This window comes from Nerophis lumbriciformis, linkage group LG13, assembly GCF_033978685.3.
Source record: "Nerophis lumbriciformis linkage group LG13, RoL_Nlum_v2.1, whole genome shotgun sequence".
Taxonomy (NCBI): Eukaryota; Metazoa; Chordata; class Actinopteri; order Syngnathiformes; family Syngnathidae; genus Nerophis; species Nerophis lumbriciformis.
In genome coordinates this window covers 1235418-1249669 of record NC_084560.2, presented here as the reverse complement: position 1 = coordinate 1249669, position 14252 = coordinate 1235418, and the positions used below count along the sequence as shown (strand labels likewise).

Sequence of the window (14252 nt, the reverse complement as noted above, 5' to 3'; positions counted from 1 at the left end):
TATTTACATAAATATTACTATTCTTTACATGAATATTATATTAATATTATATTATTTACATAAATATTACTATTCTTTACATGCATATTACATTAATATTATATTATTTACATAAATATTACTATTCTTTACATGAATATTATATTAATATTATATTCTTCACATGAATATTACTATTTTTTCACATATATTCTCTACATGTCATGGAAACATTGCAGCCCACATGTGTCCTCCCAATGCACCTGTGGTGTGGGTGTGTCCACTGCATGGTAGTCACACCCCACACACACACACACACACACACACGCACACACACACCGTGACACAATGAATCCTGCATTGTTGAATAGTTGCCTTGTGAAAGCAAGGTGTATTGTGTTGTGATTTACCAGGAAACCAGACATCATTGTGTCGCCATGGTCTTCCTTTGACCACATACAGGAACTAGCAGGCCCAGGTGACCACATACAAGAACTACCAGGTGAGCAAACTGACCGCCACATTTTGCTTCTTGTTGCAAATGTTATAATAATAATAATTGTAATGAAGACTTTGTGTGTGTCGTCCATACAGCAATCACTCATTCATTCACTTTCTGCAATCATCAATCAAATGTTATTCAGCATAAATACAAACCATTTCAACCTTGAAAATATCTTTTTGTAAGATAACTACAGTCCTTTGGACATGAAATAACATGTTTATTACAATATAGTACACATAGAACATAGACCTATAATGTACTGACTTACTAGTCTGGTGTTTTTAATTAAGACATGAAATAACATGTTTATTACAATATAGTACACATATAAAATATGATCTATAATGTAGTGACTTACTAGTCTGGTGTTTTTACTTCATTTTCATTTCATTTATTTATTTATTTCAGGCATTGACATAAAAAAGTACAAAGTTGACCACACATAATAATATAAATGAATGTAGTGCAAAAGGTAATGTATAGTATGTACAGTTTTGCCTGAAAGGGAGTGGGAAGAAGATCATTTATTTAATCCCACCACCAGTGATTATTCACATGACTTTCACTCTTACTTTGTTCAAGGATTATAATACACATGTTGTATCATAGTGGCATTACCACAGGTAACTATCATTATTACACTGTAACAATCATTTGTATCAACAATGCAGGAATAATGAATATACCAACAATGGTAATAGACAACATAGCAATAATGGTAAAGAAACATTGAGCACATGTTAACACTTTGAGACAGAGTACAACAGCAGGTCAAATTAAAGACCCTCATCTCTATATTTGGACCAGACCCCATGTTTGTATAATAGTTTAAATCCATTAATAGTTTGGCGTTGCTTGTGTTGTAAGTCCACTTTGTTCCATAATTTTAGTCCGCATACAAACACACAAAAACATCGTTTTACTGCGCATACAGACACACAAAAACATAGTTTTACTCCGCATACAGACACACAAAAACATAGTTTTACTCTGCATACAGACACACAAAAACATAGTTTTAGTCCGCATACAGACACACAAAAACATAGTTTTAATCCGCATACAGACACACAAAAACATTGTTTTAGTCCGCATACAGACACACAAAAACATAGTTTTACTGCGCATACAGACACACAAAAACATAGTTTTACAGCCACACAAAAACATAGTTTTACTCCGCAAACAGACACACAAAACATAGTTTTACTCCGCATACAAACACACAAAAACATCGTTTTACTCCGCATACAGACACACAAAAACATAGTTTTACTCCGCATACAGACACACAAAAACATAGTTTTACTCCGCATACAGACACACAAAAACATAGTTTTACTGCGCATACAGACACACAAAAACATAGTTTTACAGCCACACAAAAACATAGTTTTACTCCGCAAACAGACACACAAAAACATAGTTTTACTCCGTATACAGACACACAAAAACATAGTTTTACTCCGCATACAGACACACAAAAACATAGTTTTACTCCGCATACAGACACACAAAAACATAGTTTTACTCCGCATACAGACACACAAAAACATAGTTTTACTCCGCATACAGACACACAAAAACATAGTTTTACTCCGCATACAGACACACAAAAATGTTCACGGGTGGTTTGAGCTCTCGGCAATAAGAAATATCCAAAGCCTCTCAAGTTATGAGCCTGCACTCGTCTTATAAAAAAACGTTGCAGATTAGGCGGCAATAATTTGTTAAAGGCTTTATATAAGATCATTAATGTATTATATTTAACAAGGTCATCAAATTTGAGCAACTTTGATTGCATAAACAGATTATGAGTATGTTCTAAATAACCAACGTTGTGAATGATCCGCACTGCTCTTTTCCGTAATATGATCAGAGGATGAATTGTGTTGTGGTAAGTATTCCCCCGTACTTCAACACAGTATGTAAGGTATGGCAGTACCAAGGTGCAGTGTAGAGTATATAAGGTATGGCAGTACCAAGGTGCAGTATAGAGTATATAAGGTATGGCAGTACCAAGGTGCAGTATAGAGTATATAAGGTATGGCAGTACCAAGGTGCAGTATAGAGTATATAAGGTATGGCAGTACCAAGGTGCAGTATACAGGTAGAGTACGCAGTGCATTTTCATTGAGGTATAGTTTTGCTTTGTTTATAATTGAGAGGCTTTTGGAGATTTTTGTTTTAATGTGTCTGACATGAGCTTTCCATGATAGTTTACTATCAATTATTACTCTCAAATATGTATTCTCATTTACCATTTCAATTTGGGTACCATCAATACTTATTTTCTGTTCAGACCTTATGTTGCGATTTCCAAACATCACTATCTTAGTTTTATTTATATTCAAAGATCATTTATTTGTGTCCATCCATTTTTTTTACTATGTTTAGTTCTGTGTTTACTGTATTTATGAGCTCATTATAGTCATCACTACTGTAGAATATATTTGTGTCGTCTGCAAAGAGTATACATTTCAGTATTCTGGATGTATTAATATACACATTAAACAGTTTTGGTCCCAACACGGACCCTTGGGGGACACCACAAGATTGGTGTGTAATTGGTGAGAGCGTGTTTGCTGTCACTTTTGAAGAGCGGAGTTACTTTAGCCATTTTCATTTGACTTGGAAAGCAGCCAGTCTGGAATGATAGCTTACATATATAAGTCAAGAATGATAGCTTACATATATAAGTTAAGGGTTTTACAATATTCAGGATAACTTTTTGAACCAATATCATGGTGATATTATTTATCAAGACCATTAAGATATGAAACAACATGTTTATTACAATATAGTACACATAGTACATAGACCTATAGTGTAGTGACTTACTAGTGTGGTGTTTTTAGTTAAGACATGAAATAACATGTTTATTACAATATAGTAGAGATAGGAAATAGGACCTATAATGTAGTGACTTACTCGTTGTGTAATAGTGATGTGTGGATACCACATGTCTAATAGTCATCCTCACATCAACACTATTACTACTTGTGATAGTTTGTGAAGGCAGTGTAAGGTCACTAACGCAACATCATTATACACAATTGTTGGGAAATACATTTCCTTCCGCCGCGGTGAGTACTTAGTGAGTACTTAGTTCATTGTTCAGGTCAATTACTGAGAAACATGACTCACTCAGTTATATAAAACATCCTCTTATTGTAGGACACATGAACACACTACAGTTAAATATACTTATATATATATATATATATATATATATATATATATATATATATATATATATATATATATATATATATATATATATATACAGTATGTGTATATGTATATGTACATATATTTATATATGTGTATAAATATATATATATATATATATATGTATGTGTGGGGAAAAAAATCACAAGACTATTTTATCTCTACAGGCCTGTTTCATGAGGGGGGGGTACCCTCAATCATCAGGAGATTTTAATGGGAGCATTCGCATACCATGGTTTATATAGGGCACAGAGTGGGTGGGTACAGGCTGGCCTAGGGGCGTGGTGATTGGTTCATGTGTTACCTAGGAGGTGTTTCCGTCTATGGCGGCATGTTGTTACAATTTCGCTGCGCTTGTTGAGGGATGACAGGTCTGGACGGTAAATAATAAACAGTTTCTCTTTCAAGCATAGGTTGCATCTTTTATTACCACTATTGTAAGGTGTGCTGGATGCAAGAATTTGCCATGTTATTGAATATTCAACATTATTGTCTTTGAGGTCCCAAATGTGTTTGCTGAGTTCTGTGGTATTTCGCAGGTTTTTGTTCCTGAAAGAAGCCTTGTGGTTGTTCCATCTGGTTTTGAATTCACCCTCGGTTAATCCTACATATGTGTCGGATGTGTTAATGTCCTTGCGTATTACCTTAGATTGGTAGACAACTGATGTTTGTAAGCATCCCCCGTTGAGGGGGCAATCAGGTTTCTTTCGACAGTTACATGCTTTGTTGGTTTTGGAGTCGTTCTGACTGGGGGTCGACGGCTCATTTGCAATTGTTTTGTTGTGGTTTGAGATGATTTGTCGTATATTGTTCATGCAGCTGTAGCTCAATTTAATGTTGTTCTTGTTGAATACTTTTCTTAGGTTGTTGTCTTTGGGAAAGTGTTTGTCAATCAGGTTGAGGAATTTGTGTCCAATGTTCGTTGAGACGTTTTGCTGTATGGGGGGTTGTACCAGATGATGCCGTTTCGTTTTCTGTTCTTTTTTGGCTGGTTTCCTGGCGTGGGTTCGTGCGAAATACCACAGAACTCAGCAAACACATTTGGGACCTCAAAGACAATAATGTTGAATATTCAATAACATGGCAAATTCTTGCATCCAGCACACCTTACAATAGTGGTAATAAAAGATGCAACCTATGCTTGAAAGAGAAACTGTTTATTATCTACCGTCCAGACCTGTCATCCCTCAACAAGCGCAGCGAAATTGTAACAACATGCCGCCATAGACGGAAACACCTCCTAGGTAACACATGAACCAATCACCACGCCCCTAGGCCAGCCTGTACCCACCCACTCTGTGCCCTATATAAACCATGGTATGCGAATGCTCCCATTAAAATCTCCTGACGATTGAGGGTACCCCCCTCATGAAACAGGCCTGTAGAGATAAAATAGTCTTGTGATTTTTTTCCCCACACATACATATATTGCGCTCTACTACGGTATCGAGCACTATTTTTTGGATAACCTTATTAAGACATATATATATATATATATATATATATATATGTGTGTGTGTGTGTATTGTCGGAGGCAGATATTTACATATATCCGTATTTAAGTGTTACTTCTTTAATTTCATAACCATATTACAAAACAGCTAGTGTTTTTCTTCCAATTGTGGTCTTTTTGGTTGTCTGCAAATACTGTGTGCTAACCTTGGGTATGGAATGTAAGAAAGAGAGATACTCCTTCTTCTTATCTATTCTTCTGTCCAGATGCGGAGGACAATGGGCATGTGTTTGGGCTGGAAAGACAAGACAACGAGGGTGGGAGGGAGAGAGACTTTATAGAAGAGAAGGTTTCCATTTTTTAGATCAGACCATCTTAGCTGCACGATTGAATGTTTCATGCTGGACTGGTCTCATGATATTTACAAAGCTTTGCAAATATATTACAAAATACCTATTCTGTCTCTGGTGGTTCTTTTACTCAGCTTTAAGTGTCGTAAAGAGCTTGGGAGCGACGACCAGAAACTTGAATTCCCTGGGAGGAACAACTGGTCCAAACGCAACAGTATGTACATAAAAAGGATACTTTCCCGATTGAAAAGGATTGTCTATTGATTGAATACATATGATTTGAGCAGGATCTACCCCAGTCTGCTGACATGCAAGCAGAGTAAAAAGCTTTTATAATTGTAAAGGACAATGTTTTATCAACTGATTGCAATAATGTACATTTGTTTGAACTATTAAATGAAGCAAAAATATGACTTATTTGATCTTAGTGAAAATATTGGACACAGTGTGTTGTCAAGCTTATGAGATGTGATGCAAGTGTAAGCCACTGTGACACTATTGTTCTTTTTTATAAATGTCTTATGATAATGTCAATGAGGGATTTTTAATCACTGCTATGTTGAAATTGTAACTAATATTGATACTGTTGTTGATAATATTCATTTTTGTTGCTTTGTTGTGTGTGGTGTTTGTGTCTCCTCTCAATTGCTCGGTTTATTGCACTTCTGGTTGGATTGCATTGTTATGGTATTGCTGTGTATTGTTTTCGTGGATTGATTAATTAGAAGAAAAAAAATGTAAATAAAAAATAAAAAATCAATTTAAAAAAATGAGAATCGATTCTGAATTGCACAACGTGAGAATCGCGATTTGAATTCAAATCGATTTTTTTCTCACACCCCTAATTATATATATATATATATATATATATATATATATACAATATGATGTCATTATAGATCATCATGTGGAATAATATGATGTCATTATAGATCCATACAAGACATTTCTGACCTTTGTTTCCATGGCAACTTTCTCCACAGTCATGGCCTTCTTCCAGCAACTGAAGCTTCTTCTGTGGAAGAACTGGCTCAACGTCACCAGGAACCCGGTGAGCTTCAGTACCAGTACTTGCTGTGGAACCACAGTCAGTACCAGTACTTGCTGTGGAACCACAGTCAGTACCAGTACTGGCTGTGGTTCCACAGTCTGTACCAGTACTTGCTGTGGAACCACAGTCAGTACCAGTACTTTTTGTGTCACTGTCAGTAGCAGTACTTGCTGTGGTTTCACAGTCAGTACCAGTACTTGGTGTGGTTTCACAGTCAGTACCAGTACTTGGTGTGGTTTCACAGTCAGTACCAGTACTTGGTGTGGAACCACAGTCAGTACTAGTACTTGGTGTGGTTTCACAGTCAGTACCAGTACTTGGTGTGGAACCAAAGTCAGTACCAGTACTTGGTGTGGTTTCACAGTCAGTACCAGTACTTGCTGTGGTTTCACAGTCAGTACCAGTACTTGGTGTGGTTTCACAGTCAGTACCAGTACTTGGTGTGGAACCACAGTCAGTACTAGTACTTGGTGTGGTTTCACAGTCAGTACCAGTACTTGGTGTGGAACCAAAGTCAGTACCAGTACTTGGTGTGGTTTCACAGTCAGTACCTGTACTTGGTGTGGTTTCACAGTCAGTACCAGTACTTGCTGTGGTTCCACAGTCTGTACCAGTACTTGCTGTGGAACCACAGTCAGTACCAGTACTTACTGTGGAACCACAGTCAGTACCAGTACTTTTTGTGTCACTGTCAGTAGCAGTACTTGCTGTGGTTTCACAGTCAGTACCAGTACTTGGTGTGGTTCCACAGTCAGTACCAGTACTTGGTGTGGAACCAAAGTCAGTACCAGTACTTGGTGTGGAACCACAGTCAGTACCAGTACTTGGTGTGGAACCACAGTCAGTACCAGTACTTTTTGTGTCACTGTCAGTAGCAGTACTTGCTGTGGTTTCACAGTCAGCACCAGTACTTGGTGTGGTTCCACAGTCAGTAAGAGTCTTGCTGTGGAACCACAGTCAGTACCAGTACTTGATGTGGAACCACAGTCAGTACCAGTACTTGATGTGGAACCACAGTCAGTACCAGTACTTGCTGTGGAACCACAGTCAGTACCAGCACTTTTTGTGTCACTGTCAGTAGCAGTACTTGCTGTGGTTTCACAGTCAGTACCAGTACTTGGTGTGGTTCCACAGTCAGTAAGAGTACTTGATGTGGAACCACAGTCAGTACCAGTACTTGCTGTGGAACCACAGTCAGTACCAGTACTTGATGTGGAACCACAGTCAGTACCAGTACTTGCTGTGGTTCCACAGTCTGTACCAGTACTTGCTGTGGAACCACAGTCAGTACCAGTACTTTTTGTGTCACTGTCAGTAGCAGTACTTGCTGTGGTTTCACAGTCAGTACCAGTACTTGGTGTGGTTTCACAGTCAGTACCAGTACTTGCTGTGGAACCACAGTCAGTACCAGTACTTGCTGTGGAACCACAGTCAGTACCAGTACTTTTTGTGTCACTGTCAGTAGCAGTACTTGCTGTGGTTTCACAGTCAGTACCAGTACTTGGTGTGGAACCAAAGTCAGTACCAGTACTTGGTGTGGTTTCACCGTCAGTACCAGTACTTGCTGTGGAACCACAGTCAGTACCAGTACTTGCTGTGGAACCACAGTCAGTACCAGTACTTTTTGTGTCACTGTCAGTAGCAGTACTTGCTGTGGTTTCACAGTCAGTACCAGTACTTGGTGTGGTTCCACAGTCAGTAAGAGTACTTGCTGTGGAACCACAGTCAGTACCAGTACTTGATGTGGAACCACAGTCAGTACCAGTACTTGCTGTGGAACCACAGTCAGTACCAGTACTTGGTGTGGTTCCACAGTCAGTACCAGTACTTGGTGTGGAACCACAGTCAGTACCAGTACTTGGTGTGGTTCCACAGTCAGTACCAGTACTTTTTGTGTCACTGTCAGTAGCAGTACTTGCTGTGGTTTCACAGTCAGTACCAGTACTTGGTGTGGTTCCACAGTCAGTAAGAGTACTTGCTGTGGAACCACAGTCAGTACCAGTACTTGATGTGGAACCACAGTCAGTACCAGTACTTGCTGTGGAACCACAGTCAGTACTAGTACTTTTTGTGTCACTGTCAGTACCAATACTTGCTGTGGAACTACAGTCAGTAAGAGTACTTGCTGTGGAACCACAGTCTGTACCAGTACTTGATGTGGAACCACAGTCAGTACCAGTACTTGCTGTGGAACCACAGTCAGTACTAGTACTTTTTGTGTCACTGTCAGTACCAATACTTGCTGTGGAACCACAGTCAGTACCAGTACTTGGTGTGGAACCACAGTCAGTACCAGTACTTGGTGTGGTTTCACAGTCAGTACCAGTACTTGGTGTGGTTTCACCGTCAGTACCAGTACTTGGTGTGGAACCACAGTCAGTACCAGTACTTGGTGTGGAACCACAGTCAGTACCAGTACTTGGTGTGGTTTCACAGTCAGTACCAGTACTTGGTGTGGTTTCACCGTCAGTACCAGTACTTGGTGTGGAACCACAGTCAGTACTAGTACTTGGTGTGGTTCCACAGTCAGTACCAGTACTTGGTGTGGTTCCACAGTCAGTACCAGTACTTGGTGTGGTTTCACAGTCAGTACCAGTACTTGGTGTGGTTCCACAGTCAGTACCAGTACTTGGTGTGGTTTCACAGTCAGTACCAGTACTTGGTGTGGTTTCACAGTCAGTACCAGTACTTGGTGTGGAACCACAGTCAGTACTAGTACTTGGAGTGGTTTCACAGTCAGTACCAGTACTTGGTGTGGAACCACAGTCAGTACTAGTACTTGGTGTGGTTCCACAGTCAGTACCAGTACTTGGTGTGGTTCCACAGTCAGTACCAGTACTTGGTGTGGTTTCACAGTCAGTACCAGTACTTGGTGTGGTTCCACAGTCAGTACCAGTACTTGGTGTGGAGGCACAGTCAGTACCAGTACTTGGTGTGGTTTCACAGTCAGTACCAGTACTTGGTGTGGTTTCACAGTCAGTACCAGTACTTGGTGTGGAACCACAGTCAGTACTAGTACTTGGAGTGGTTTCACAGTCAGTACCAGTACTTGGTGTCAGTCAAGGTCAAGTTCTTCAATGTGTTTTAGGTCTGGTCTCTGACTCTCATCATCTGGCCAGTCATCATCTTCATCATCGTCGCTGTGACGCGTAACAACTTCCCTCCAGACCTGAAAAGCACATGTAAGACATTTGATTATGTCTTATATTCCTGCCTTTGTCTTAATATTCCTTTGTCTTATATTCCTTCATCTTATATTCCTTTGTCTTTTATTCCTTCATCTTATATTCCTTTGTCTTATATTCCTTCGTCTTATATTCCTTCATCTTATATTATTTTGTCTTATATTCCTTCATCTTAATATTCCTTCATGTTAATATTCCTTTGTCTTATATTCCTTCATCTTATATTCCTTCGTCTTATATTCCTTCATCTTATATTATTTTGTCTTATATTCCTTCATCTTAATATTCCTTCATGTTAATATTCCTTTGTCTTATATTCCTTCATCTTATATTCCTTTGTCTTATATTCCTTAATCTTATATTCCTTTGTCTTTTATTCCTTCATCTTATATTCCTTTGTCTTATATTCCTTCATCTTATATTCCTTCATCTTATATTCCTTTGTCTTATATTCCTTAATCTTATATTCCTTCATCTTATATTTCTTAATCTTAAATTCCTTCATCTTATATTCCTTTGTCTTATATACCTTCATCTTAATATTCCTTCATGTTAATTTTCCTTTGTCTTATATGCCTTCACGTTAATATTCCTTCATTATATCCCACCATGCGCAGGAACTAAGAGCAATAAGTTGAAAGACAATATTTGTTTGAACAGTTTAAGAACAACCTTTCTCAAAGTGCAATTGCAAGAAATGTAGGGATTTCAACATCTACGCTCCATAATATCATCAAAAGGTTGAGAGAATGTGGAGAAATCACTCCACGTAAGCGGCATGGCCGGAAACCAACATTGAATGACCGTGACCTTCCATCCCTCAGACGGCACTGTCTCAAAAACTGACATCAATCTCTAAAGGATATCACCACATGGGCTCAGGAACATTTCAGAAAACCACTGTCACTAAATACAGTTGGTCGCTACATCTGTAAGTGCAAGTTAAAGCTCTACTATGCAAAGTGAAAGCCATTTATCAACAACACCCAGAAACGCCGTCGGCTTCTTTAGGCCCGAGATCATCTAAGATGGACTGATACAAAGTGGAAAAGTGTTCTGTGGTCTGACGAGTCCACATTTCAAATTGTTTTTGGAAATATTCCACATCGTGTCATCCGGACCAAAGGGGAAGCGAACCATCCGGACTGTTATCGACGCAAAGTGTAAAAGTCAGCATGTGTGATGGTATGGGGGTGTATTAGTGCCCAAGACATGGGTAACTTACACATCTGTGAAGGCACCATTAATGCTGAAAGGTACATACAGCTTTTGGAGCAACATATGCTGCCATCTAAGCGCCGTCTTTTTCATGGACGCCCCTGCTTATTTCAGCGAGACAATGCCAAGCCACATTCAGCACGTGTTACAACAGCGTGGCTTCGTAAAAAAAAGAGTGCGGGTACTTTCCTGCGCCGCCTGCAGTCCAGACCTGTCTCCCATTGAAAATGTGTGGCGCATTATGAAGCGTAAAATACGACAGCGGAGACCCCCGGACTGTTGAACGACTGAAGCTCTACATAAAACAAGAATGGCAAAGAATTCCACTTTCAAAGCTTCAACAATTAGTTTCCTCAGTTCCCAATCGTTTACTGAGTGTTGTTAAAAGGAAAGGCCATGTAACACAGTGGTGAACATGCCCTTTCCCAACTTCTTTGTCACGTGTTGCAGCCATGAAATTCTAAGTTAATGATTATTTCCAAAAAAAAAAAAAATGTTTATGAGTTTGAACATCAAATATGTTGTCTTTGTAGCATATTCAACTGAATATGGCTTGAAAATGATTTTCAAATCATTGTATTCCGTTTATATTTACATCTAACACAATTTCCCAACTCATATGGAAACAGGGTTTGCATTAACAGTTATTATTATGTGCTGGATGTTGGGCAGATATGTTGTGTAAATATATATATATATATATATATATATATATATATATATATATATATATATATATATATATGTGTGTGTGGGAAAAAAAATCACAAGACTATTTCATCTCTACAGGCCTGTTTCATGAGGGGGGGTTCCCTCAATCATCAGGAGATTTTAATGGGAGCATTCGCATACCATGGTTTATATAGGGCACAGAGTGGGTGGGTACAGGCTGGCGTAGGGGCGTGGTGATTGGCTCATGTGTTACCTAGGAGGTGTTTCCGTCTATGGCGGCATGCTGTTACAATTTCGCTGCGCTTGTTGAGGGATGACAGGTCTGGACGGTAAATAATAAACAGTTTCTCTTTCAAGCATAGGTTGCATCTTTTATTACCACTATTGTAAGGTGTGCTGGATGCAAGAATTTGCCATGTTATTGAATATTCAACATTATTGTCTTTGAGGTCCCAAATGTGTTTGCTGAGTTCTGTGGTATTTCGCAGGTTTTTGTTCCTGAAAGAAGCCTTGTGATTGTTCCATCTGGTTTTAAACTCTCCCTCGGTTAATCCTACATATGTGTCGGATGTGTTAATGTCCTTGCGTGTTACCTTAGATTGGTAGACAACTGATGCTTGTAAGCACCCCCCGTTGAGGGGGCAATCAGGTTTCTTTCGACAGTTACATGCTTTGTTGGTTTTGGAGTCGCTCTGACTGGGAGTCGACGGCTCATTTGCAATTGTTTTGTTGTGGTTTGAGATGATTTGTCGTATATTGTTCATGCAGCTGTAGCTCAATTTAATGTAGTTCTTGTTGAATACTTTTCTTAGGGTGTTGTCTTTGGGAAAGTGTTTGTCAATCAGATTGAGGAATTTGTGTCCAATGTTCGTTGAGACGTTTTTGCTGTATGGGGGGGTTGTACCAGATGATGTCGTTTCGTTTTCTGTTCTTTTTTGGCTGGTTTCCTGGCGTGGGTTCATAGGTGAGGGTGAAATTGTATCCGCTTTCATCATATATATATATATATATATATATATATATATATATATATATGTACAAACTACAAAAGCAGTGAAGTTGTCAGGTTGTGTAAATGGTAAATAAAAAGAGAATACAACAAATCCTTTTCAACTTATATTCAATTGAATAGACTGCAAAGACAAGATATTTCATGTTCACACTGAGAAACTTTGCAATTTAGATGAGCTCGGGCCCAGCCAAGCGTTTCTGGGTGTTGTTGATAAATGGATGTGGCTTTGCATAGTAGAGTTTTAACTTGCACTTACAGATGTAGCGACCAACTGTAGTTACCGACAGTGGTTTTCTGAAGTGTTCCATGTGGTGATATCCTTTACACACCGATGTGGCTTTTTGATGCAGTGCCGCCGGAGGGATCCAAGGTGCGTAATATCATGGCTTGCGTGCAGTGATTTCTCCACATTCTCTGAACCTTTTGATGATATTACGGAGCGTAGATGGTGAAATCCCTAAATTCCTTCCATTCAGGCATTTGTTGTCAAAGTGGTGACCCTCGCCCCGTCCTTGTTTGTGAATGGAAGCTGCTTTTATACCCAATCATGGCACCCACCTGTTCCCAATTAGCCTGTTCACCTGTGGGATGTTCCAAATAAGTCTTTGATGAGCATTCCTCAACTTTCTCACTCTTTTTTGCCACTTGTGCCAGCTTTTTTTTTGAAACATGTCGCAGGCATCAAATTCCAAATGAGCTAATATTTGCAAAAAATAACAAAGTTACCATGAAGTATCTTGTCTTTGCAGTCTATTCAATTGAATATAAGTTGAAAAGGATTTGTTGTATTCTCTTTTTATTTACCATTTACACAACTTGTTGTTTTTATTGTTTTTATTTACCATTTACACAACCTGACAACTTCACTGCTTTTGTACTTTGTAAGAAATTGAAATGAAATGATTTAAAGATGTATTTATTTGGTTGGTTTGCACTTATTGGCAAACAAACCGCATACACTTTGATTCCTGGTGGAGTTGAAGACCTCCAATGAAAGATCTAATAGTTCACCTACTAAAGATGTCTTGTAAAGAACTTCTACTGTATATAATAATCCATGTACTGTACTAAGATGTCTTGTGAAGAACTTCTACTGTATATAATAATCCATGTACTGTACTAAATACTGTATGTCTTGTGACTTGTAGGCTATGTGGCGCCTCGCAACCTTCCCAGCACCGGCTTCTTCCCCTTCTTGCAGACCCTCATGTGCAACGCTGACAGTCGCTGTCACAACACATCACGCCTCAACACATCACACCCCAGCAGGCCACCTAAGATCACTAAGAGATCAGCAGAGCATGACAGGTGCCCTCACCCACACTCAGGTTCTAAAGCAGCATGTTCTTCACATAATAGGCATGCAGGTTTTAAAGCAACATGTTCTTCACATAATAGGCATGCAGGTTCTAAAGCAACATGTTCTTCACATAATAGACATGCAGGTTCTAAAGCAACATGTTCTTCACATAATAGACATGCAGGTTTTAAAGCAACATGTTCTTCACATAATAGGCATGCAGGTTCTAAAGCAACATGTTCTTCACATAATAGACATGCAGGTTCTAAAGCAACATGTTCTTCACATCATAGGCA

At 38.9% G+C, this 14252-nt stretch overlaps 1 protein-coding gene across 1 annotated transcript in view; it reads left to right on the top strand.

Annotated features, from left to right (window-relative positions):
* Positions 1-332: 332 nt before the first annotated feature.
* Positions 333-14252, top strand: part of LOC133614015 (glucosylceramide transporter ABCA12-like) — a 39334-nt gene continuing 25414 nt past the window's right edge. Inside the window, exons 1-4 of the mRNA XM_061971942.2 lie at positions 333-481; positions 6502-6569; positions 9658-9751; positions 13805-13964. Of these exons, the coding sequence (XP_061827926.1) occupies positions 6504-6569; positions 9658-9751; positions 13805-13964 (320 nt within the window). The 5' untranslated portion in view covers positions 333-481; positions 6502-6503. The remainder of the gene's footprint in view (positions 482-6501; positions 6570-9657; positions 9752-13804; positions 13965-14252) is intronic.